The sequence below is a fragment of the Protomyctophum bolini genome (genome assembly GCF_963924005.1).
Source record: "Protomyctophum bolini genome assembly, chromosome: 12".
Classification (NCBI taxonomy): domain Eukaryota; kingdom Metazoa; phylum Chordata; class Actinopteri; order Myctophiformes; family Myctophidae; genus Protomyctophum; species Protomyctophum bolini.
The window spans coordinates 6,886,865-6,909,319 of record NC_137873.1 but is presented as its reverse complement, the minus strand read 5'-3'; the positions used below and the strand labels follow the sequence as shown (position 1 = coordinate 6,909,319).

The 22,455-nt window shown below is 44.3% G+C and overlaps 1 protein-coding gene across 1 annotated transcript in view; it reads left to right on the top strand.

Annotated features, from left to right (window-relative positions):
* Positions 1 to 750: 750 nt before the first annotated feature.
* The window catches only part of zswim5 (zinc finger, SWIM-type containing 5), a 105,958-nt gene continuing 84,253 nt past the window's right edge, over positions 751 to 22,455 (top strand). The window contains 1 exon segment of the mRNA XM_080779218.1: positions 751 to 1,418. Within this exon segment, the coding sequence (XP_080635344.1) occupies positions 767 to 1,418 (652 nt within the window). The 5' untranslated portion in view covers positions 751 to 766.

Here is a 22,455-nt window from a genome sequence, read left to right as displayed (position 1 = left end):
GTTTCCCGCTGTATTCTTTTTATTATACTTTTATTGCACTCGATGTAGAAGCTTTGGCAATATGTATGCATTGTTGCATTCATGCCAATAAAGCTATGGCTATTTGAATTGAAGAGAGAGAGAGAGAGAGAGAGAGAGAGAGAGAGAGAGAGAGAGAGAGAGAGAGAGAGAGAGAGAGAGAGAGAGAGAGAGAACATTATGTGTACACTGTTTATCAAAAGCATAAAGCTAACGTATTCTATATGGATGTATAGTTTCACAAGATAGTATCACCCAACATGCTAATATATAAACACAGCTCTGTTTTTACACCTTTATTTAATTCCTATTTACATCCAATATTTATTTGTAAATACATTGTTCTATTTTGATTGTCTTGTTCCACTTCTGCTTTGCCAATAAAGCTCCTTTGAAATTTGAATTGAATTGAATTGAGAGAGAGAGAGAGAGAGAGAGAGAGAGAGAGAGAGCTACCACCACCACCACCATGCGATCTGGGAGTGTTTTGTTATTGTGTGGTTTAGTGACGTAGCGTATAGGGAGCACCCCTCCACCCCTCTAGCTCCTCCTCCTCCTCCCCCCCCCCCCCCCTCCTCCTCCCACTCAGCCCCCCCGCTGGGCTGCACCTCCTCCTCCCCTCCTCCGGTTCGTGCAGTTTGTTTCCTGTGTGTGTGGTGGTGGTGGCTGGCTGGCTGCTCCGTGCGTCGTTCGTTCAGCTCTCTCTCTCTCTCACACACACACACACACTAGTGTTTATCGGCTCACCATGGCGGACGGACGCAGAGAACGAGAACAACCGCCTCACCACCTCTCCTTACCCCCGGCCAGCAAGCGGCCCTGCCTCCGCCCGGCTCCGCGGGGCCCCGGCCCGGGCGGGCTGGGAGGAGGACCGGGCTACGGGGGACACGGCAGCGGCTGCTCCGGGAGCGGGAGCGGCGCCTCCCGGTACCCGCGCTCGTCGCCCGAGTCGCTGCTGGACTGCGCCGCCAAGGCGGTGGCGGAGAAGTGGGCCTTCGAGCGGGTGGAGGAGCGCTTCGAGCGCATCCCGGAGCCCGTGCAGCGGCGCATCGTGTACTGGTCCTTTCCCCGCAACGAGAAGGAGATATGCATGTACTCGTCGTTCCAGTGCCGCGGCGCCGGGGACGGGGCGGACGGCGGGGCCGTGGCCCCCGGCGGCGGCGCGGCGTCGGGGACCGGAGCAGCCGGGACTCCGGCGGGGGGCTCTACTGGAGGTACTGCCGGGACAGGGGCTGCCGGGGCTGCCGCCGCTAGCGGAGGATCTACCGGAGGATCTACCGGGGCTTCTTCTGCCCTGGCCGCGGGGAACGGGACGTCGGGCTCCGGGGGAGAAGGACTACCGTTCCGCCGCGGCATCAGGCTACTGGAGACCGGCTGTGTGGAGAACGTGTTGCAAGTCGGTAAGTGGAAAGAGAGAAAAAACTGATAATGGTGGTGGATTAAAAAAAAACTAAAACACGACAACGCAGCACTTTGGACCGTAAACCAAACGCCACCGGTCCGGACCGGATGGTAGACAGGACGCCTGATAATATCATACATGATTGATAGAAGTTTTGGCCTGGTTGGTTCCGACTCTTCTTCTTCTTCCGTGGAAGGAAATAGGGGGCAAAAAAAAGTGTTGGGAAGTGAATACCCGTCGTGTGTCGACGGCCGCGTGTTGGTGGTTGTTGTGTATAGGGTTTTATTCGGTACTTTTGGTAGGTTTTGGCCGTGGTTTAAATGGAGCTATATAGGAGGATATTATTTACTAGTTGGTTGGTTGTGGAGCGGAGTCTGCTCTGGTCTCGCGGGGGGGAAGAGGAGGAAGAAAAAAAGGACTAGGTTTTCATTTCAACGAAAGAAAAAAAAGTGTCGACGCGACGGATTAACGTTTCTTTCGACACTATTTTCCGCCAGAAACATTGTTTTGATTTCGTCGAGGCCCGACGATAATATGTCTACATCAAATAGGATTATTTTTTTTATTAAACGTTGAAAGGTTTCAGTTGGTGTGTGTGTGTGTGTGTGTCTCCCTGGATAGTGTTTCTCTCCGTCAGCTGCTGTTTAAACATTAAAGGGGCTGCCCAGCGTAGGCTACAAGCCTGTCTGCTATTCGGTTGATTTAAGTAGGCTACTACGGGTCCATTTGGTTACTTAACACGTTCTCTGGGAGTTTTACACATGGTTAAAAATGACCACACTTTGTGGGTTTTTTTTGTGTTGGCAACTATAAGCACTTTTCCCTGCCTTTTTTGCTTCCCGTCGACGGACAGACATTCAGCCTCTATATCTCTCTCTCTCTATCTCTCTCTCTTCTACCCTTTCAACGGCGAAAATAAAGGGGGGATGGAAGCGAGAGCACACACACACACACACACACACACACACACACGCGGATATACAATAGAGAGCCCCGACGTTATTATAAAGCGTCAGTTTTTCCCTGTCAATTCCTCGTCGCGCTGAAGTCGTTTTTTTAGGATATATATTCTTATGAATTCATTATTATATCGACAGAGAGGGATACATATGGCCTGCCTGCGACAGATACATAAACAAAGGCGATTATTATTGGGGTCTCTCTTATTATTATTATGACGATTAATCAACGGGCAACAATAATCCGCTTTGATCCACACACAACACCCCCCCCTCCCCTCCCCACAGCGGCATAGCTTTTGTTTATTTGCTTTGCTGCCTGTACTCACACACACACACACACACACTCTGGACAGGACAAAGAACCGAGTCCCGTATAGTATAGTATAGTAGAGCCACCAAGCGTGGAAAATATGTGCTGGCGTGGTGTGGAAACCAACACATATGTGACGAGCTGTTGAGGGGGCGGGGAGGGGGTGTCCGCATGTTTATGATTAATAACGCAACACCTGCCCCCCCCCCCCCCCTTCTTTTTTTAATATTATTAAATTGTGTGATTTGTGTTCGGAAGCGGAGCGTTTTGTCTGCATGCAGACAGCAGTCAGTCAGTCGGTCGGTGCCCTCTTCTCCTTGTTTGCAACACAATAGCCCCCCATCATCATCCAGTTCAAATGATCGATAACCATCTCGCATTTCCCACCGAGGAGCCAATCGTTGCGGAAAAAAAGGCACCACTCTGGGCTATTTTCAAACAAAGAAAGAGACAATTTCTCACAGCTCTCTCTCTCTCTCCCCTCCCTTTGCTATTCAAATTATGATTTGGTTTCCTTTACTTTAAAAGGGGTTTGAGGCATGAAGCACACAATGAGCTTTTAAAAAAAAGCCCAAACTAACTGCGAACAATCGACGGCCCAAAACGGCTTTAAAAAACAGTTTTTTTTTTCTCTCTCTCTCTCTCTCTCCCCCCCTCCAGCCCTTCTTCTTGGGTCCATATGGTGTGTGTGTGTGTGTGCATTGGGGCTTATCTTAGGTTTCATGTTTCTGCGAGCCAGCTAGGCCTGCCCGCCTGGTCTATATGGGAAAGGCTGGGTTCGTAAACTATGCGTGCCATGTTTTTAAGTTTACCGACTAATCTGTGGCGTTATCTAATTCCATTAGCTAACTCAAGCATGGCCCCTTAGATCTGGCATGAGGCAGCTCACCGCCAAACGTTACTGTGTGACTCGGGGAGGAGGAGGAGGAGGAGAAAAAGTGGAAATGGGAGTCGCTCTTGGAATGTTCTTTGCAGGATCAGTCAGCCACAAGTTATGCAAGTTTGCCTCGGCACTTGTGCCTACTTTATTTATTATGGCACTGGGTTGATGAATGAGTATTGTTTGTCTACAGTCTGTTGTACATTAAGCCATTTTGGACTGAGGTTGATTTAAAAAAAAAAAAAAAGGTTTCTAAATCCTAACGGTTTTCTGAAAAACTCCTGTTTATATAATGTCAGTGGTGCTTTTTCATGTCAAGGACCCCCAGAATTATATGTATTTGGCCACCGACCCCCCCCCCCCCCCATCTGAAAATATGTTGTTCCAGGGACCCCCCCCAGAAGCAAAGATTTGAGTTTAAAACATTCACTCTGAAAGAATATATATTCAAAGATTTGCGCCATATTTTCACGATTTTTCAAAAATAGCAGACCTACAAGCTCGTAGCACGGCATAATGAGCTTGTAGGTCTGCTGTTCCCGCCCAGAATGGGTTAATTAATACCGTCCACGGTATATTTGTGTACTACTATGTGTTTGTTATTTGTTCTGAACAATGTGTATTTTTATGTAGGTAAACATAGTTTGTAAACATAGACAGAGTCATGTGTTCTAATGTGCACAGGCCTATGTGCTACGTGGACTATTGACAAAAACATGAAGGCTATAAGGCCAATTTCCACAGACTCCTCGGCCCCTTTCAGCCTAAAACATGGACATAATTAACGATGGTATTATTGGCCCTGTTAAATTGTGTCGTTTATTAGGGTATAATCATCATATTATGTCCTCACGGACGCAAGTAAAGGAGGTACTACATACTTTTACAAACCTGTTGTGAATGATAGGAGGGAGTAACCGTTTTTAGTCCCTGCCTACAAATACATGCAAGAAAATCCCATGGTGGCTTGTTGTTGCTGCTATATCTTCACAGAGGACGTAGGCTATGTCATCTAATGTTTGCATAAAGACAGTAAAGTAAAGGCCTTTTAGAGGTCTACTCATTTTCATTTTTTTTAGTTCAGTTACTTGACATTCTGACGGTTTAAAACATAGCACCCGTAAGCAGAGAAACTTCCAGTCTTACCTGCCTCACCACTACAGTGAGTCGTTCGTTCCAAGCCTTCCCCCTCAAGGTCACACTGCTTTGTTTCTCTCTGTCAACAAACAAAACACAAGGCATGGTTTGGTTTTAAATGGCTGCAAGACAACAGGAAAGGATTTGCTGACTGGCTGTGCTGGCTTGCTGCCTTGTTCTTTTGCTTTCTGAGAACCACGGGAACCGGTTACAGTGAAAAGATGTAGTAACTGCCTGCCTTTTACTGGCATGGTGGGTTAGTCATTCACATTTTACACCTCTGGCTGTGGAAGAATGGAACTGTAATTGATCATTTTAGGATGATTGCTTCAACATGATCTGAATGGCATGCAGAAAGGAAACACAACATGTCACATTCTAACTCATACACACACCCAGGAAAGACTGACATAGAAACATAGCTTTTTCAGAAAACTGTCAGGATGTATAGAAGACATTTTTAGAATCTGATCTCAGGTCAGAATGGGTTAATGAAATTAAGATGCAATCATCTCCACTATAGCCATACCTGACGGACTTGGTATACACTAACAGTACAGTACAGTACAGTACAGTACAGTACAGTACAGTACAGTACAGTACAGTACAGTACAGTACAGTACAGTACAGTACAGTACAGTACAGTACAGGACTAGATCTAAAGTAATTTATTTCGATTTTGTGAGTATTTGGGTTGTCTCTACCCTTTACTAGCAGTGTCACAGGGAATTGTAGTCCATTTCTGAGCCATTTTGTAAATATTACTAATACTCATAAATTACTAATAAACCTTAAAATATTAATCTCGGTTGCCTCCGGGAGCTTTTAAGCACAAATGTGAGCACAGCTTGGCAAACTCTGCGAACTCGGGCGGTCTGGTTTATTTAACCCATTCTGAACGGGAACCCATTTTGGTGTTAGCATCATGCTATGCTTTAGCTATTGAAAAATAGCAGACCTACAAGCTCATACGAGCTTGTAGGTCTTCTATTTTTTTTTATTTTGTTGAAAAATCGAAGAACGACTGACATTTTTTTAGAATCTGATCTCGGGTCCGAATGGGTTAATCAGACCAGTGTGTGTCCAGTGGAAACCTCGTATGAATCTGATCTCGGGTCAGAATGGGTTAACGGTTATGATTAAAGTGAATCATATATCGCCAGACAGAATCATATTCTGCATACAGTCTCCACTCCGCACTAGTGACAGGCATTGGTGCGCATAGTGAAATCCTCAGTCTTATTTTAACTCTTGACGGGTGTAAAATTGAACCCGGGGTGGGCGCATTTGGGTGAAATTCTCAAACTCTGTGTTAACCCATTTTGGGCGTGAAGGGAACCCCTTTTGGTGTTAGCATTACATTGAAAAATAGCAGATCTACAAGCTCATAGCACGCCGAGTGGCAGAGTGGCGCACTACGAGCTTGTATAGGTCTGCTATTTTTGAAAAATCTAAGAACGACTGACATGGAAACATAGCTTTTTCAGGAAAACTGTCATTTTCAAACAGACATTTTTAGAATCTGATCTCAGGTCAGAATGGGTTAAATGAGCACTGAGGATTTGAGAGTGTTCTGACTGTAACATGCACCTCAAAGGGTTCTTAACAACACCACAGCACAATGGTTTCCGATTGTTGCAATAACTGCCCCATTGCCAAAAAAAAACTGCAGATCTACAAGCCCACGACGCATTGCAGTGCTGCCACGGCTGTGTTGAACTAGATCTGCAATTTTCGCTGTTCGTATAGTACAATAAAGTGTATAATACTATACAGGGCTTAAGTGGTTAAACAGGCTGTGCTTGTTGAAGGGCTTTAGTGACAGACGTGTCAATTCTGAGGCCGTCAGCAGGCCGTGCTCATGTTTGAAATGAAAATAAAATAATATAATGAAAATAATACGCCTAATATTACCGGTGACGGTAATAGCAGTATGGCTCAAGATCATTTTAACCCATTCTGACCTGAGATCAGATTCTAAAAATGTCTTCTACATCCTGACAGTTTTCTGGAAAAGCTATGTTTCTATGTCAGTCGCTCTTCGATTTTTCAAAAAAATAGCAGACCTACAAGCTCGTAGCGAGCCACTCGATGGCGCTATGAGCTTGTAGATCTGCTATTTTTCAATAGCTAAAGCATAGCATAATGCTAACACCAAAAAAGGGGTTCCCGCCCCAAAATGGAGTCAGGACTATAGGTCTAGTATTTCTTAAATTTCGGCCTATACGACGTGCTGCAAAATATCACAATGTCAGCACACAGCGAGAAGCTTTTAAAAAGTCTCCCATCTGTCCATCTGACTTGTTTTGCCAGAGTTCTCTACTTCTAAGAATTACATTCTAAGAATAGCCTGGAAAGAAAACCCGTGTTTGTTTTTGAGGTAATTCCTAAAGAGAAACTGGAGGTGATGTAATTGAAGTGTTTAAGTTGAGACTAGTGTGGTCATGTGGTCTCTTTAGTTTACCCTGCCTTGGATGGAGTGTTTTGTTTGGCAAAGAAAGAAAGAAAGAAAGAAAGGACCTCTTTTGGTGTTTCAAGCATTGTTATACTTTAGCTATTGAAAAATGGCAGATCTACAAGCTCATAGCGTGGCTCAGAGTGCCGTGCTATACGAGCTTATATGTCTGGCATTGTCTGCTATTTTAGAAAAATCGAGTGTGGCGCAAATCTTTGAATATATTCTTTCAGAGCGAACGTTTTTAACTCAACTCTTTGCTTCTTGGGGGGGGGGGGGGGTCCCTGAAACAACATATTTTCAGATGGGGGGGTTGGCGAACAATTACATATATTTTTGGGGGTCCTTGACATGAAATATTGAGCCGCACTGTCATAGATTAGAAACATGAGTTTTTTCAGAAAAATGTCAGGTTTTAGAAGATATTATAAAATGTTGACGTCAGGCCTAAATGGGTTAAGCAGCATACTGCAAATAATATCAATTACCCCCAAACTCGGCCTGGAAAACAGACCAATCTGCCCCAGGAAGAAAAACAAAAACGCAGTGATATTATTAATCTGGCCCTGTCAGGCTATAGGAATTAATCAACTACAGTATCTATACCGTATCTAATGATATTATAATTTTGAAATAGAAATAGTTAAGGAATATCTTTCTGTGTCTGTCTTAAACCCATTCAGGACGGGAACCCCTTTAGGTGTTTTTAAAGATCATGTTATATATCTTATCTATTGAAAAATAGCAGATCTACAAGCTCGTAGATCTGCTTTTTTTTTTGGACAAATCTTGAACATGTGGCGCAAATCTTTGAATGAATATATAATATTCTTTCACGGCAAAACGTTTTGAAGTCAAATCTTTGCTTCTGGAGGGGTCCCTGGAACAACATATTTTCAGATGATTTCATATAATTTTTGGGGTCCTTGACATGAAATAGTTTGAGTTTGAGACACTGACAGAAACATAGGGTTTTTCAGAAAACTGTCATGATTTAGAAGACATGTCTTTGTAGATTGTAGAATCGGCTTCAGGTCTAAAGAGGTTAACCCATTCTGGGCAGGAACCCCCTTTTGGTCTTAGCATTATGTTATACTTTAGCTATTGAAATATAGCAGATCTACAAGCTCATAGCGCGCCACCGAGTGGCGCGCTACGAGCTTGTACGAGCTCGGTGGTGCGCTACGAGCTTGTAGATCTGCTATTTTTTGAAAAATCAAAAAAACTGTCAGGATGTAGAAGAACATTTTTAGAATCTGATCTCAGGTCTAAAACAGCACGGTGCATGTCGCCTTATGGCCCGGTCGCTCTACCAGTCAACTCTGTCTCCGTCTGCCCAGGCCTCCATTATTGGCAGTGCTGTCTCATTGAAGAGACGTGAGCTCGTCAACAACTCATCGGCCCATGTGTTGATAATAATCTGCTCGAAAGCTCCCAAGTCATAATTAGAATAATCAAAGCTAAGTGCGCGTGCGCGTGTGTGTGTGTGTTCATTTGTAAGCTCAGCCTCTCGTACACACCCCCCCCCCCCCCCTTTTAAGGTCTGCATAAAGTCCACAGAGATGGAAGGAGGGGAAAGAGAGGAGGGGGGGTTGACTGACTCAAGCTTTAGGATTATTGGGTCATGCTTTGTTACCCAGCTGTAGAATAAAGGCTTGTTCACAGGGGGGTACTCTTGCGTATGAATGTGTGTGTGTGTGTGTGTGTGTGTGTGTGTGTGTGTGCGTGCGCGTGCGCTTGAGTATTTGTTACATAAAGCTGTAATAATGGCTCCCCCCCCGATATCTTTGAAGCACCACAATGTGGCTTCGACGGGGACTCAGAGAGGCAGCAACGTTGAACAGGCAGACTGAAGCTGTGTGGGACAGTCAGAAGTGGGGTTAATGTGAATTCTACAGTGGGTATACCCATAGATAGTACTATACTCACTCTGAATTTAGCATGAGAGCGCTTAAAACCCATTCTGACCTGAGATCAGATTCTAAACATGTTCTTCTATACACATCCTGACAGTTTTCTGAAAAAAGCCATGTTTCTATGTCAGTCGTTCTTTGATTTTTCAAAAATAGCAGATCTACAAGCTCGTAGCGCGCCACTCGGTGGCGCGCTATGAGCTTGTAGATCTGCTATTTTTCAATAGCTAAAGCATAACGTAATGCTAACACCAAAAGTGGTTCAAAATGGGTTAACGCACGCACGCACGCACGCCGTCACACACACACACACACACACACACACACACACACACACACACACACACGGTGTGTGTGTAGTGCTTCTTAACCACTCAAAGCCCTATATACTCTTTGTCTTATAGCTGCTGGTGTCAAATGAAAATGGCGACAAGTATAGCCCGATTGATTGGCAAACACAGGGACGACGCCAGGCTGGATCATGGTGGAAGTGCTGTGGAATATGATACTGTGGGGGGTGTGGGTGGTTTGGGGAGAGAGAGGGGGGGAGGGGTCCCCTGTGAGACAGAAGTTTTTATTTCACATTCACTTGTTTGATTTGCTATACAATAAAATATGCATGAGCGTGACGGATCAAAGCCTTGCGTGCCACAGTTAACCCATTCTGGGCGGGAACCCCCATTTTGGTGTCGTAGCATTATGTCATGCTTTATAGCTCTTGAAAAATAGCAGACCTACAAGCTCGTAAGCGCGCCACCGAGTGGCACGCTTACGAGCTTGTAGGTCTGCTATTTTTCGGGAAAAAAAGTGAAAATGTGGCACAAATCTTTGAATATATAACCTTTCAGAGTGAATGTTTAGAACTTAAATCTTTGCTTCTGGGAGGGTTCCATGGAACAACATATTTTCAGATGGGGGTCGGTGGCCAATTACATATAGTTTCTGGCGTCCTTGACATGAAATATTGAGCACCACTGACATAGAAACATACTGTAGGTATTTCAGAGAAAAATGTCAGGATGTAGAAGACATTCTTTTAGAATCTGATCTCGGGTCAGAACGGGTTAAACCTCCCTGCCTGCAGTGATGAAAGTTGTGCAACGCCTAGCATCACAGAGTTCTCCCGGTCCCTGGTGGTGCCTCCCCGGGGCAGGCATAGCAGGCGCAACACAAAAAACTAGAAGAATAGTTTTATAATTTCACAGCTTATCCCGTTTAGGCCTGACCAAAAATCCAGTTTTCTGAAAAACCTCATGTTTCTACTTTCTATATCAATGGTTCTCAATATTTTCATGTCGAGGACGTCCAAAAAATATCTGTATTTGGCCACCGACCCCCTCATCATTCCAGGGACCCCCTCCCAGAAGCAAAGATTCAAGCTAAAAACGTTCGCTCTGAAAGAATATATTCAAAGATTTGGGCCTGCACATTTTCACGACTTTTTCAAAAATAGCAGACCTCTACAAGCTCGTAGCGCGCCACTCGGTTGGCGCGCTATACGAGCTTGTAGATCTGCTATTTTGAATTTCCAATAGCTTAAATCATAACATAATGTTTTTAAAACAAACCAAAAGGGGGTTCCCGGCTTCCCGCCCACGATGGGTTATTCATCTATGATTTAGTACAAAACAGTCACGGTTTCCCAGATGGCGTCCTCCTCTCCCCTCCCCATCCATCCCCATGCCGGTGTTTCCTATATAAGGCGACGTCTCACTTCCTCCAAGAACTTGTTTCTTTTATTTTTTCACCCCCTCGTCGGCTTCCTTTTCCAGAGAAAGCTTATATACGACGATGTGAAAAAGTCAGCCATGAGTGTTCAGATTAAAAGAGAAGCGTGTGAGATCATGCAGTGTGTTGGCTCATCTCGTCCTCTCCTTAGCCATTCTCTTTATCCCATTCTGAACCGGAACAACCCCCTTTTGGTGTTTTTAACTATTAAAGCAATTATGTTATACTTTAGCTATTGAAAAAATAGCAGATCTACAAGCCACAGAGTGGCGCGCTTATATACGAGCTTGTATAGGTCTGCTATTTTTTGAAAAATCGTTAGAAAATGCGGCACAGATCTTTTGAATATATATTCTTTCGGAGCGAACGTTTTTTATTTATTTCGACGTCAGGCCTAAATGGGTTATGATGTAACAGACCTACCAAGTGACTCGTCTACTTACTTTTCATCCTCTCTCTCTCGCCGCTATATATATTCAATTAAAACTTAAAACCCATTTAGGCCTGACTATATCAGACTATATCAGTCAAGGAAAAAAATATATGTAATTGTCCTCCGACCCCCATCTGAAAATATGTTGTTCCAGGAACCCCCCCCCCACCCTACCCCAGAATCAAAGATTTGAGTTAAAACAGTTATATATAAAATATATATTCCAAATTTGCGGCTCAAAAATAGCAGACCTATAAAAGCTCACGAGTTTGTATAGATCTGCTATTTCTCAATAGCTATAAATTATAACATATAAATGTTTAAAAACACCAATTGGGGTTCCCGGCCCCAAAATGGGTTTAATAATCAAATATGTATTTGACCATATTATTTGCGATACAGGGCCAGGCAATGGGACCTTCGTATACGAGACGTGTCTGTGGCTATACCAACCAAGGTGGGGACGACTGGGAGACCATTTTTCATTTTTTTACCGGCACACATGATGCGTTCCTCAGCCGCGTGTACGGCAAGTGTACGCGCAGAGACAACCGCCCAATGATAGAATTGGGGCGCAGAATTTTCGATTAATTATTATTAACTGTTAACACATTTAGTACCGGAACTGCATCAAAATAAAGGCGTTGCTTGCGCCGGAGTAATCGCCAGAGTAGTGATCGCTTCCATTTTGAAAGCCATGAACCGGAAATACTTTCTTAAAAAAGTTGACTGACAAAGTGCCATCACAATCTCCGATCATCTTAATATATTTATATACGCTACAAAAAGAGTTCATATTTTGCGGGAGAGACGGATGAGGAGCAGAAACGCAGCGCCAGCATATCGATCCATTCATCACCACGGAGAGCGCCCTGGATGAGGAGATACGAGTCATTCTTTCCGCCGCGCTAACATGGGAGTCAATGACAAGCTAATAGTTTCACAGAGCGTTAGCATACGGCAAGCGAAAAGCGAAATGCCAAAAAAAAAAGAAGTAATTATTCTGAATATTATTATCTCGCCCCGCGTCGTTTGGACGTCGCTAGGACGTCCACAGACGTCTAAGGCACCTCTCGGTTCCAATCCTTATGACGTTTCAGGACGTGTTATGTACAAAATGTGTTAAAGGGTGGGGGGCGAGGAGTGACTCAGGCGGGCATCATGCTGTCTCTATACGCTGACGCAGGCAGCCCGAAAGACGCCTGGTCATAAAAAAAAGTCCTGTTCCTTCTTCTAACACAGGAATCTCCTCCACAGTTGAACTGTAAAGCCCCCCCCCAAGGGGTCAGGGCGAGAGGATCAGGTTTACACGTTTTTCTCTCTTTTTTTTCCCCTCCTTCTCCTCTCCCTTTCTTTAACTGGGGGCTGTATAGGACGGAAAGAGAGGCTAGAAGTTATAGAACGCGCCGTCGATCATGACTTGTTGGCATGCGAGGGCGGACAGCTGTGGGGAAAGTTTCCTCAGTAGTTAGGCGTCACCGCTCGCTCACTCGGGGCGACAAAACGAAGCCGGCGGTTTTATTGATGTCATGCCCACTCACACACACACACTCGCACACTCACACACTCGCACACTCACACACAGGCGTTTGCGCTTGTGCACTTATCTGCTTGTGCGCTGCTGCGCGCACGCACGCTCATTTGAACCCACACCATGTTTAAGATCTGGTAAGGATTGCCTCCCCATCACACACATGATGGCCATTTCCTCTGAACTCTTTGAAAGGAGAGTACAGAGGAGAGGGGGGGGGGGGGGGGGGGAGAGTCTTCCTCCCGGTCTCGGCACTCTGTGGCAATTAAACCAGAGCGTTCGGGTCGGAGAGGGGGGGGGGGGGGGGGGGGGTGTAATTCTAATTCCGCATCTTCTGGGCTGAGGTTGCGTCGTCGTGTGCAGATGTTGTACTTCTTCTAGTCATCTTCTTCTGCCAGAGTATATCATATCATCACTCTCCTTTCTTCTTTATTTCTGTATGCGTGTGTGTGTGTGACTGTGTGTGTGTGTGTGTGTGTGTGTGTGTGTGTGTGAGCCTCTCTCTCCCATGGCGCTAGTGTCTCTCACTCACACTGACTCTGTGTCCCATGGTGCTAGTATCTGTCACCAGTCTCTTTGTATTCCAGGCACAGCTCATTCTGAGACACCACTTCGCCCACTTAAAACAAACATGCATGCATACTCTCTCTCGCGCGCGCGCACAAACACACGCACACGCACACACACACACCGTCTCCTGCCCTTCCACACAGACAGACAATATTTAATCAGCGTAATTAATTCCATGCCGTGCCTGCCGTACGTACTCAAAGAGAAAAATCAGTAAAACAAATCATCCCCTCACTCACTGTCACATGGCTCTCAGGGAAGACTTGTGAAGGATGCGACCATTAATCCATTTTGGGCGAGAACCCCTTTTGGTGTGTTAGCATTGTGTTATGCTTTAGCTATTGAAAAATCGAAGAACGACTGACACATAGAAACATAGCTTTTTCTAGAAAACTGTCAGGATGTAGAAGAACATTTTTTTAGAATCTGATCTCAGGTCAGAATGGAAAACTGTCAGGACGTAGAAGAACATTTATAGAATCTGATCTCGGGTCAGAATGGGATAAGGGTGATGCTGCTCCGTTGTTGTCTTCATCAAAGGCCCCCCGAGATGAAGCCATGCTCGTCTGTCAGTTGGAATGTGTGTGTGTGTGTGTGTGACTGTGTGTGTGTGTGTGCGTGTGTGTTCTCTTGGTGAAGAGGCTAAACACACGTAGATCTGATTTGGGAGAAACAAAAACGTGTCTTTTTTCCCTTCTCCCCTCCTCCTTTTTTTTTTTTTTTTACACCACTGCAGTAAAGCGATTACAACACAACCCGTTAGAATTAGCCTTTGACCTCCACAGATATCCTCTTTCTGTTTGTTTTCCTGCTTCCCCCACTCCCTCCCTCCCCTCTCCTGTGCGTGTGTGCGTGCGTGCGTGCGTGCATCTGTGTGCGTATACGTGCGCCACATGTGCGTCTGCGGTGTGTTGATCACACGTGAACGCCGTGTGCTTATATTTGTCGCCCTGATGCCGTGCTCTGGCATGTTGGCCTCGCTTCGTCCCGATCACACAGACGCACATGCTATAGTTTCGTCAATTTCTACCCTTTTTTGGTGGGTTTCTTCTGACCTGACCGCGGCGTGCACGGCACGGCAAACACGCACGCACGCCTCCCTCCACACATTTCCCTACTAGACCTCTGTCTGTCAGCGCGGCAGTCTGTCTGTCTGTCTGTGCACGACGACAACTGTGTCGTCCGTCAGTTTGTGCGTACGCAATTACGCACACCTGCTGCTGATCTGCACATGTGCAGCAATGCTTTGATAAAAGTCTGAACCGCCACCTGCATTTTATTAATTTTTTTACTTCCTAATTGTGTGCTTTGTTTGTAGACGTTTATTCGGTAGATAATGTTTTTTTTTTTTTTTTTTTTACTGCATGCAATACTTGGCAGGTTGAGATCAATGGTGTCCTTGTCCTCTGCTATGTACACACACACACACACACACACACACACACACACACTGATACCATGCAGCTGAACCAGTTATTGCCCTGATCCACACCTGTCATTTATTGCCCGTGTGTGTGTGTGTCCGCGCTAACTTGTTCTTTTACACATTTGGCCTCTGTGTGTGTGTGTGCGTGAAGGAGAGGCATGCAGCAGCAGTTAAAAGGCAAGGCCTCGGCCTGTAGACACTAGACAGAGTGTGTGTGTGTGTGTGTGTGTGTGTGTGTGTGTGTGTGTGTGTGTGTGTGTGTGTGAGTGTGTGTGTGTGTGTGTGTGTGTGTGTGTGTGTGCCTGTAGACACTAGACAGGCCCATTATGTCCTTGTTTGGTTGTAATTGCCTAACAAATGTTTGGGGGAGCCCGAAGTGACAACGGAGAGGAAGAGAGACACGGATGCAATGCAATATGTGTGCGCGTGCACACGACACACACTCACTCACTCACTCACACACTCGCGCGCTCACAGACTGACACGCATACATACAGAGACAGGAATACAGACGCACGTGTGTGAAGTTGTGAACACACACACACACACACACACACACACACACACTCACACTCACACGTACAACTCACACTCACGCACTCACACTCGCACTCGCACACTCACAGACTGACACACATACATACAGACAGACAGGAATACAGACGCACGTGTGTGAGCTCACACTCACACTCATACACTCACACAGTCACACTCACAGACTGACACACATACATACAGACAGGAATACAGACGCACGTGTGTGAGCACACACACACACACACACACACACGAGGACAGAGAGGTGTCAAGACAGAGAGGCAGCGCTGAATCAGGCAAAGAATGGAACGTTATTTTGACGATGCATTATGGAAAGAAATCCCGCTTTAGTCAATTATACGTTGTAAAACTAAATGCACACACCAGGTGAATTTAATTTATGCCCAATCAATTGTCTGTTCAAGCTAGAGGGGAGAGGGGGAAAAAAAGGTATTCATTAATTCACTGCTGGCTCTGCTAAAATGCCCAAAATCATTAAGCAATTTTGGGCGGGAATAACCCTTTTGGTGTTTTAAAGCATTGTGTTATACTTTAGCTATTGGAAAATAGCAGATCTACAAGCTCGTAGCGCGCCACCGAGTGGCGCGCTACGAGCTTGTAGGTCTGCTATTTCTGAAAAGTCGTGAAAATGTGCCTCAAATCTTTGAATATACTGTATATTATTACAGTGAACGTTTTTACTCAAATCTTTGCTTTTTTTTGGGGGGGGGGGGGGGTCCCTGGAACAACATATTTTCAGATGGGGGTCGGCATCTAATTGCATATGATATTGGGGGTCCTTGACATGAAATAGTTTGAGCACCACTGACATAGAAACATAGGGTTTTTCAGAAAGAAAACCTGTTATGTTTTAGAAGAATCAAACTTGGGTCTAAATGGGTTAAACATTCCAGTACTAAAAGTAGGACGACTGTGAAATATAAACTATAAAGGCAGCATTCAACTTTGCAAATCTCTTGTTTTTAACTTTGTAACTTTTAGTTCTCTTTGGCCCGGCAGCTAACAGAACGGATTCAAAACGTTTAGACAGACTTTTCTAGTTCTTTTCATGAAGACACCACCAGTGGCTCATCTCATCCCACATGAGAATATCCCCTTTAGGCCTGACGTCGAAATATTAAAAAGAAAAGTCTTCTGAAAGAATATATATATATATATTCAAAGATGTTTCTGTATCAGTGGTGCTCAATATTTCATGTCAAGGACCCCAAAAACGATATGTAATTTGCCACCGACCCTCAGAAAGAATATATATTCAAAGATTTGTGCCGCATTTTCGCGATAAAAAAATAAATAGCAGACCTACAAGCTCGTAGCGCGCCACTCGGTGGCGCGCTACGAGCTTGTAGATCTGCTATTTTTCAATAGCTATAAAGCATAACATAATGCTTATAGGTTAAAACACCAAAAGGGGTACTTCCCGTCCAGAATGGGTTAATATACTGTCTATGACACATTTATTCCATGGAAAACAATAGCAAACGTCTGTGGCTTTTATTTGGCAGCGGGAATGGTGGGAATTCCAGGGGAACGCCGGGATTACTCCCGTATGGGACGACCGACGAGCCTGGAGCTGATTGGCCAATGGTTCGATTGTTGTCTGGGCTTGAAGTATAATATATGCTCCCCCAAACGTACCACGTCAAGGACCCCCCAGTTAACCCATTCTGACCTGAGATCAGATTCATACGAGGTTTCCACTGGGACACACACTGGTCTGATTAACCCATTCTGACCTGAGATCAGATTCTAAAAAATGTCAGTCGTTCTTCGATTTTTCAAAAAATAGCAGACCTACAAGCTCATAGCGCGCCACTCGGTGGCGCGCTATGAGCTTGTAGGTCTGCTATTTTTCAATAGCTAAAGCATAACATGATGCTAACACCAAAATGGGTTCCCGGTCAGAATGGGTTAATAGTTATTAGCCTGTGGACCCCCATTTAACCCATTCTGGATTTGGAACCCCTTTTGGAGTGTTTGTTATACTTTAGCTATTGAAAAGTATAGAAGATCTAAAAATTGCTTGTAGATCTGCTATTGTAATATGTAATATGTATATTCTTTCAGAGTGAACGTTTTTAACTAAAATCTTTGCTTCTGGGGGGGGGGGTCCCTGGAACAACATATTTTCAGATAGTGGTCTGCAGCCAATTACATATGATATTGGGGGGTCCTTGAAATGGAATAGTTTGAGCATAACGACGTTATAAGACGCGGCATGAAGTGGTTACGTTTTTCTACTGGTGCCTCTAGTCTACGGTATAATTAAGCAATATTACACGAGAGGGTGTGGGTTAACGTGATTATTGCCACGACAGTGATGCGGTCAGGAACGAGACGAAGTCGAGTTCCGCAAGCATCACTGAAGTCACCCACAGTTACCCTTAAAACTATTAAAATCGCTGAAAGAATATTTTTTTTTAATGACAGATGTAGTCACTACGACCACAACCTTCACAAGAAACTAGCTAGCCTAGCCACCAAGTTTGCTAGCGCTCTGGGAGAACAGAGCAGCTGAATCTTTGTTTTGATTAGGTGGTGAACAGTGCTGGTTTAACCCACGGCTAGAAGGCTGTTTCAACCAATAAGATTGCTTCCTCGAAACGACCTGTGGTAGAATCTAGGATCTCGTTCACACTTGCACTTCAGAGGCAAAAGAAAATAAAGACAAAAAATAACCCTTCCCAACGGCCATGAAAGCAATTTAACATTTATGAGCAAAAGTCCATCAGCTTTAACTCCCAAAGTCCTCCTCCCTCCTCCTCCTCCTCTGATGACTGGCCCACTTTCTCTGTCAGGCGGTGTGTGTGTTGCGTCTCGTCTCGTTGGATCGTTGGATCGTGGTTTTGGAGACGAGAGACAGCGTAACACCGATCGTCACTAAATCATCTTCCACCTCTTTTTCCTCGCTTTCGGGGGGGGGGGGGGGGGGGGGGTTGATTTTGACTGCATATTTTTATTATTTTGCTTTGCTTTGCTTTAGTCACAGTCTTTTGACTATAATTCCATTTCAGTTTTTTTTGTCATGTTTTAGTCATCTGAGATGTTTTAGTCTATAGTTTTAGTCATCAATCATTCCCTGAAGAAGGCTTAATGGCTGAAACGTTGGTTTTCTGTGCGACTGTGGCCACTTTCTTGTTCCGTCAAGATTTCTACCAAAGTCTAGTTTTAGTCGACTTAAACTATCAGAAGAATTTATCGACGGTAGATTTCGTCGACTAGAATGTATTTTGCGGCGGGGCCGTGAGATGGTGTTGAAATGCCTGATTTACACAAAATAGTAGATCTACAAGCTCACAATGTGCGACCCACATACACACAACAACCAAGCATCAAATGACTCGTAGATCTACTGGATCTCTTCTGCACTATAGTAAAGTCTTATCCCTAAAAAGACTTTATACTCTGGTTTTATTTCCTTGACTAATTTAACCCATTTTGGGGACGGGAACCCCTTTCGGTGTTAGCATTACGTCATGCTTTAGCTATTGAAAAGTAGCAGATCTACAAGCTCATAGCGCGCCACCGAGTGGCGCGCTACGAGCTTGTAGGTCTGCTATTTTTGAAAAACCGAAGAACGACTGACATATAGAAACATTAGCATTTTCAGAAAACTGTCAGGATGTAGAAGAACATTTGTATAGAATCTGATCTCGGGTCAGAACGGGTTAAACGTGCCTCACTGTAATATTTATTTACTCTTTTTATATGTTTATGTATTTAGCTTTTAGATTTCGTCAGTGAAAACGGGTTATAGTCGACGGACATCACATTTCCTCGTCATAGTCTCGTCGAAATCGACACTGCGTGCGAGGCGGACGGACGGACAGACGGCGCCAGGCGCATAATGAGCATCTGAAACGTGATCACTCTCTGAGGGGACGCCGAGTCATCCCTGTGTGTGACTGTGTGTGTGTGAGACTGTGTGTGTGTGTGCGTGCGCACGCATGCGTCATACCCGTGTGTGTGTGTGTGTGTGTGTGCTGGCGAGCAGCACATAATTCAAACGGTATCAGATTGTATCATGAAGGTGGGGGGGACGGGGGACGGGGGGTCACGTTTTGCTGCTCCCATGTGACGGCGGAACTGGAAAAGGTGATTCACTTTTTTTTGTTACTGGCAGGACAGAGACTGATCGCTCAGCGCTGCCTGTCAGAACTATATAAGGCAGAGCGGGCGGGGTCTTATATCGTTCGTCATCGTCGTCTCTTTGTTTGTTTCCCCATATTCTTTTCTCTCGTTTCTTCTCGTCGTCGTGTGTCTTTCTGTCGTCCTCGACGGCGCAACGCTGTCGTTGTGTTTCGGTGTCCGTATAGCTTAACCCATTCTGAACGGGAACCCATTTTGGTGTTTGGCATCATGTCGTGCTTTAGCTATTGAAAAATAGCAGATCTACAAGCTCGTAGCTTGTAGGTCTGCTATTTTTTGAAAATTTCAAAGAACGACTGACATTTTTAAAATCTGATCTCAGGTCAGAATGGGTTAATCAGACCCAGTGTGTGTCCGCAGTGGAAACCTCGTATGAATCTGATCTCAGGTCAGAATGGCTTAAATAAACACCCATTCGGGACGGGGAAACCCCCCTTTGGTGTTTTGAAAAAAATAGCAGATCTACAAGCTCATATAGCGCGGCACCGAGTGCCGCGTTATGAGATTATAGGTCTTGAGCTTATATATGAGCTTGTATAGGTCTGCTATTTTTGAAAGAAAACTCGTGAAAATGTGCCTCAAATCTCATCATATATACAAGTGAAAAGGTGTACCCATACTCATTCTTCATGCTCTATCTCCGACCGAACCACACTTTTACCACACATCTCTATATGCAAAATAAATTCGCCACCCTCCCCGAACTGACATAGCCTATTTTTTAGCCGTTCAAGTTTCTTATTTACTCTGCAAATATTACTTTTATGAAAATCACGATCGAGCCAGCAGATAAACGGGTGCCACAACACGCCGAGAAACAAGGAATTTAACCACGCTACTTGCATACACTGCAACTCGCTTACAATTCGCAAACCTGGCAACACTGCCTGCCTCTTACGTCACCAGCTCTGCTCCTCCTGGCCTCCGTAGTCCGTCGCGCTCACAATCTGTCGCAGCCATCTTGCTTTTCTTTTGGATGGGCGAGTGGACATTTAATGCTAATAAATTAATTATAGGTCCAGCAAGCAAATCATGATGGTCTGATTGTGCTCAATAGGTCACAATAACATTCCGAAATTAGGTGTTGTGTTTTGTATGGCATTTTCCCCAGTAGTAGTTGCATATCTATCTCAGCTTTTGCCTGATAGCACACATGCTAACGTCAGCAGCCATAGCAACATACAGTGTGCGCAGACATAACATGAGTTGTTTACAACACAAACACACGGCCTTTTCACCACGCAATACACACAACAGCTCGGGAGTTATTAAACCGAACGTGGACGCTGTTTCAGTGTTACATTTGCTGCGCATATCGGAATAATTGTAACGGCATGCATGATAAATGTAACAACGCTAAAAAACACCATTAAACATATCGTTTTCACCTTAAAGCTATTACATTTCATTGAAGCAACTCCTTAGCATTGTTTTCATACCATGGATGTGATAAGATAATGTATCAAACATAAGGGAAATATTAAATAGCATCGGGTGTACCAGTTTGGCCATTTCTTTTTTTTCAATGGGGCAATACATTGATTAAACAAACGTTTGATTGATTGAGTTGTACAACGTTATACAACCCTAAACTAATTTTAGAATACACTACACAATACAATACAATTTTAGAACATATTTTGCACGTTCCATTTTTTTACTCAGAGATCCCTTTAGCTACACATGTAATATTTCCAGGCAACGGACCTACACATGTCAGCTACCATAAACCACTTCAAGTTATTAGGACGAAATAACTGACAGGAGTGACGGTGCTGTGCTGTGAGTAAACTAATAGGGGAGAGCCGCCAAGGATGTAACATTTTGCACGTTTCATTCTTTTACTCAGAGATCCGTTTAGCTACACATGTAATATTTTCAGGCAACGGACCTACACATGTCAGCTACCATAAACCACTTCAAGTTATTTTTTTGATAAAACAGGTCGGGAGTTATTCAACCGAACGTGGACGCTGTTTCAGTGTTACATTTGCTGCGCATATCGGATCAATTGTAACGGCATGCATGATAAATGTAACAACGCTAAAAAACACCATTAAACATATCGTTCTCAGCTTAAAGCAATTACATTTCATTGAAGCAACTCCTTAGCATTGTTTTTATACCATGGATGTGATAAGAAAATGTATCAAACATAAGGGAAATATTAAATAGTATCGGGTGTACCAGTACCAGTTTGGCCATTTCTTTTTTTTCAATGGGGCAATACATTGATTAAACAAACGTTTGATTGATTGAGTTGTACAACGTTATACAACCCTAAACTAATTTCAGAATACACTACACGATACAATACCATTTCAGAACATATAATATTGGCCAATATGACAAATATGTAAATATTACATATAATGGCATTGAATGGAAGCGGACCATTTGTAACACATGTTACAAATGACCCGCTTTTGCAAGTTTTCTTTGCAGTTGCTTACAGACCAGAATGAACGTGAATTCCGTCTAAACACGATGCAAACTAATGAAGAACATAAGCATGAACACATCCATGTGGATTTTTATTCACCAACACCAAAGACAAAAATTGTACCACACATATACTCCAGGTGTAAAATTAGACGCATTTTGAAGGTAAACACTTCAAACTTCAAACTCCTGGCCACGTAGAGTACGTTGCTGTACACATACTGACGCGATGGCGTCATGGTGGCGTTGACCAATCAAGATATAACGTCCATGTTACAACCGTGAAGCGTTACAACCTTGGCGGCTCTCCCCTACATTTGTTACTAACATTAGGTTGTGGCGAAGTAGACACGTGGCCAGCAGATACTGTGTTTTGGACAAACAGGCTAGGTATTGGTGTTGATTTGGGTCAACTGGACAAACAGCGTGGTGTTGTTTTGTGTCTGTGTTTGTGTTGGAGCGCCTCAGTGTGGCCGTACAGGTCATGTGCAACCTCTTCCACAGAGAGATGGAGACACTAAATCTCAGCTGGACAAACATG